We start from the raw sequence: 5,000 nt of genomic DNA on the forward strand, positions 1-5,000 counted from the left end.
ACACCTGTAGGATATATTAAAGGCCCCATAGCATCAACACCTGTAGGATATATTAAAGGCCCCATAGCATCAACACCTGTAGGATATATTAAAGGCCCCATAGCATCAACACCTGTAGGATATATTAAAGGTCCCATAGCATCAACACCTGTAGGATATATTAAAGGTCCCATAGCATCAACACCTGTAGGATATATTAAAGGTCCCATAGCATCAACACCTGTAGGATATATTAAAGGCCCCATAGCATCAACACCTGTAGGATATATTAAAGGTCCCATAGCATCAACACCTGTAGGATATATTAAAGGCCCCATAGCATCAACACCTGTAGGATATATTAAAGGCCCCATAGCATCAACACCTGTAGGATATATTAAAGGTCCCATAGCATCAACACCTGTAGGATATATTAAAGACCCCATAGCATCAACACCTGTAGGATATATTAAAGGCCCCATAGCATCAACACCTGTAGGATATATTAAAGGTCCCATAGCGTCAACACCTGTAGGATATATTAAAGACCCCATAGCGTCAACACCTGTAGGATATATTAAAGGTCCCATAGCGTCAACACCTGTAGGATATATTAAAGGTCCCATAGCGTCAACACCTGTAGGATATATTAAAGACCCCATAGCATCAACACCTGTAGGATATATTAAAGGCCCCATAGCACCAACACCTGTAGGATATATTAAAGGTCCCATAGCACCAACACCTGTAGGATATATTAAAGACCCCATAGCATCAACACCTGTAGGATATATTAAAGGTCCCATAGCATCAACACCTGTAGGATATATTAAAGGCCCCATAGCATCAACACCTGTAGAATATATTAAAGGTCCCGTAGCATCAACACCTGTAGGATATATTACAGGTCCCATAGCGTCAACACCTGTAGGATATATTAAAGGTCCCATAGCATCAACACCTGTAGGATATATTAAAGACCCCATAGCATCAACACCTGTAGGATATATTAAAGACCCCATAGCATCAACACCTGTAGGATATATTAAAGGCCCCATAGCATCAACACCTGTAGGATATATTAAAGGCCCCATAGCATCAACACCTGTAGGATATATTAAAGGCCCCATAGCATCAACACCTGTAGAATATATTAAAGGTCCCATAGCGTCAACACCTGTAGGATATATTAAAGGTCCCATAGCATCAACACCTGTAGGATATATTAAAGGCCCCATAGCATCAACACCTGTAGGATATATTAAAGGTCCCATAGCGTCAACACCTGTAGGATATGTTAAAGGTCCCATAGCGTCAACACCTGTAGGATATATTAAAGGTCCCATAGCATCAACACCTGTAGGATAGGTTTTAACATTAATCTGAGTTCCCCCAGCCTTCCTATGTCCCCCCAGCCTCCAGCCTGCCTATAGCCCCCCAGCCTGCCTATGGCCCCCAGCCTCCAGCCTGCCTATAGCCCCCCATCCTGCCTATGGCCCCCCCTATCCTGCCTATGGCCCCCCTATCCTGCCTATGGCCCCCCCCAGCCTGCCTATAGCCCCCCCAGCTTGCCTATGCCCCCCTAGCCTGCCTATGCCCCCAGTGGCTAGAAATGGTGATAGGTGTAAACCGAGCCCTGGTTATCCTGCTCTGCCTTTGATAAAATGAAAACTCAGATGGACCAATCAGGAATCTTCTCCTTATGAGGTCATAAGGAGTAAGGTTACCTCCCCTTTCTCTGCTTTGCCCACCCAGAGAATTTGCCCTCTCCCCCATGAGAGAGAGACATCATGGCTTTCAAACGAGCAAAGTGGCAGTTGGTCAAGACCCCCCCTCCACCTTGCCCCCCCCATATCTCTCAGAAATGGTACATCCTAAGGAAAGCTGATTGTGGGACTGGCTCTAGTGTCTGTCTGTCTGACCTGTCTGTCTGACCTGTCTGTCTGTCTCTGCCCCCCCAGGTAACTGGGTGCTGGAGCGCTCCCTGGATGGTGTGACCTTTGACCCCTGGCAGTTCTACGCCATCAGCGGCTCTGAGTGCCTGTCTCACTACAACGTGACGCCGAGACTCGGCCCCCCCACCTACAAGAGAGACACAGAGGTCATCTGCACCTCCTACTACTCCAGACTCAACCCACTGGAGCAGGGAGAGGTGAGACAGGAGCCTGTCTGTCTGTCTGTCTGTCTCTCTAACCTGTCTGTTTCTTTAACCTGTCTGTCTGTCTCTCTAACCTGTCTGTCTGTAGGAGTAGTAGGAGGTCATCTGCACCTCCTACTACTCCAGACTCAACCCACTGGAGCAGGGAGAGGTGAGACAGGAGCCTGTCTGTCTGTCTCTCTAACCTGTCTGTTTCTTTAACCTGTCTGTCTGTTTCTCTAACCTGTCTGTCTGTCTGTAGGAGTAGTAGGAGGTCATCTGCACCTCCTACTACTCCAGACTCAACCCACTGGAGCAGGGAGAGGTGAGACAGGAGCCTGTCTGTCTGTCTGTCTGTCTCTATAACCTGTCTGTCTCTCTAACCTGTCTGTCTGTCTATCTAACCTGTCTGTCTGTAGGGGTAGTAAGAGGTCATCTGCACCTCCTACTACTCCAGACTCAACCCACTGGAGCAGGGAGAGGTGAGACAGGAGCCTGTCTGTCTCTCTGACCTGTCTGTCTGTCTCTCTAACCTGTCTGTCTGTCTCTCTGACCTGTCTGTCTCTCTGACCTGTCTGTCTCTCAGACCTGTCTGTCTGTCTGTCTGTAGGAGTAGTAGGAGGTCATCTGCACCTCCTACTACTCCAGACTCAACCCACTGGAGCAGGGAGAGATGAGACAGGAGCCTGTCTGTCTGTCTGTCTGTCTCTCAGACATGTCTGTCTGTCTCTCTAACCTGTCTGTCTGTCTGTCTGTCTGTCTGTAGGAGTAGTAGGAGGTCATCTGCACCTCCTACTACTCCAGACTCAACCCACTGGAGCAGGGGGAGGTGAGACAGGAGCCTGTCTGTCTCTCTAACCTGTCTGTCTGTCTCTCTAACCTGTCTGTCTCTCAGATCCACAACTCCCTGAGTACCTGTCTGTCTCTCTAACCTGTCTGTCTGTCTGTCTGTAGGAGTAGTAGGTCATCTGCACCTCCTACTACTCCAGACTCAACCCACTGGAGCAGGGGGAGGTGAGACAGGAGCCTGTCTGTCTCTCTAACCTGTCTGTCTGACTCTCTAACCTGTCTGTCTCTCTAACCTGTCTGTCTCTCAGATCCACAACTCCCTGAGTACCTGTCTGTCTCTCTAACCTGTCTGTCTCTCAGATCCACACGTCTCTGATTACCTATCTGTCTCTCTAACCAGTCTGTCTCTCAGATCCACACCTCCCTGAGTACCTGTCTGTCTCTCTAACCAGTCTGTCTCTCAGATCCACACCTCCCTGAGTACCTGTCTGTCTCTCTAACCTGTCTGTCTCTCAGATCCACAACTCCCTGAGTACCTGTCTGTCTCTCTAACCTGTCTGTCTCTCAGATCCACAACTCCCTGAGTACCTGTCTGTCTCTCTAACCTGTCTGTCTCTCAGATCCACACCTCCCTGAGTACCTGTCTGTCTCTCTAACCTGTCTGTCTCTCAGATCCACACCTCCCTGAGTACCTGTCTGTCTCTCTAACCTGTCTGTCTCTCAGATCCACACCTCCCTGATTACCTGTCTGTCTCTCTAACCTGTCTGTCTCTCAGATCCACACCTCCCTGAGTACCTGTCTGTCTCTCTAACCTGTCTGTCTCTCAGATCCACAACTCCCTGAGTACCTGTCTGTCTCTCTAACCTGTCTGTCTCTCACATCCACACCTCCTTGAGTACCTGTCTGTCTCTCTAACCTGTCTGTCTCTCAGATCCACACCTCCCTGATTAATGGCCGCCCCGGTGCTGATGATCTGACCAATGAGCTGCTGAACTTCACGTCAGCTCGTTACATCAGACTCCGGCTGCAGCGAATCAGAACGCTCAACGCTGACCTCATGACGCTGAGCACCCGGGACCCCCGAGAGATAGACCCCATCGTCACCAGGAGGGTGAGACAGGCTGGCACACAGACAGACAGGCTGACACACACACAGGCAGACACACAGACAGGCTGATAGACAGACAGACAGACAGGCTGACACATACACAGGCAGACAGACAGGCTGATAGACAGACAGGCTGACACACAGACAGGCTGATAGACAGACAGACAGGCTGACACACAGACAGGCTGATAGACAGACAGGCGGGCACACAGACACTTAGACAGGCGGGCACAAACAGACAGGCAGGCAGGCAGACAGACAGACAGGGGATCCATGTATTCAGACAGGTAAACATGAATGTTGTGAGAACAGAGAGAGTACCTGGCAGGTAATAACAACATCATTCATAAACACGTTGTAGTGAGACCGTGATGTGATCTTGTGATTTGTGATCTTGTGATCTTGTGATCTTGTGATCTTGTGATCTTGTGATTTGTGATCTTGTGATTTGTAATCTTGTGATCTTGTGATTTGTGATCTTGTGATCTTGTGATCTTGTGATCTTGTGATCTTGTGATCTTGTGATTTGTGATCTTGTGATTTGTAATCTTGTGATCTTGTGATTTGTGATCTTGTGATTTGTGATCTTGTGATTTGTGATCTTGTGATCTTGTGATTTGTGATCTTGTGATTTGTAATCTTGTGATCTTGTGATTTGTGATCTTGTGATCTTGTGATTTGTGATCTTGTGATCTTGTGATCTTGTGATCTTGTGATTTGTGATTTGTGATTTGTGATCTTGTGATTTGTAATCTTGTGATCTTGTGATCATATTTTCAGTACTATTACTCCATCAAAGACATCTCCGTGGGGGGCATGTGCATCTGTTATGGCCACGCCCAGAGCTGCCCGCTGGACCCCGTCACCAAGGTAACCACCTCACCTGCTCCCCTGGAGACAGGTGGGGGGGGGGCAGAAAACTGTAAACAGACTAGATGGCATTCATATTTATTTCATTGTTTTTTTGTGTGTGTGTGTGTGTGTCT

The 5,000-nt window shown here is 48.2% G+C and overlaps 1 protein-coding gene across 1 annotated transcript in view; it reads left to right on the forward strand.

The window, feature by feature from the left end:
• The window catches only part of LOC114551694 (laminin subunit alpha-1-like), a gene marked incomplete at its 3' end in the record, with an annotated part of 64,459 nt that overhangs the window by 11,599 nt on the left and 47,860 nt on the right, over positions 1-5,000 (forward strand). The window contains 3 exon segments of the mRNA XM_028572662.1: positions 1,941-2,131; positions 3,838-4,017; positions 4,795-4,884. Of these exon segments, the coding sequence (XP_028428463.1) occupies positions 1,941-2,131; positions 3,838-4,017; positions 4,795-4,884 (461 nt within the window).

Source organism: Perca flavescens, unplaced genomic scaffold, assembly GCF_004354835.1.
Source record: "Perca flavescens isolate YP-PL-M2 unplaced genomic scaffold, PFLA_1.0 EPR50_1.1_unplaced_scaf_34, whole genome shotgun sequence".
In the NCBI taxonomy this organism is placed as follows: Eukaryota; Metazoa; Chordata; class Actinopteri; order Perciformes; family Percidae; genus Perca; species Perca flavescens.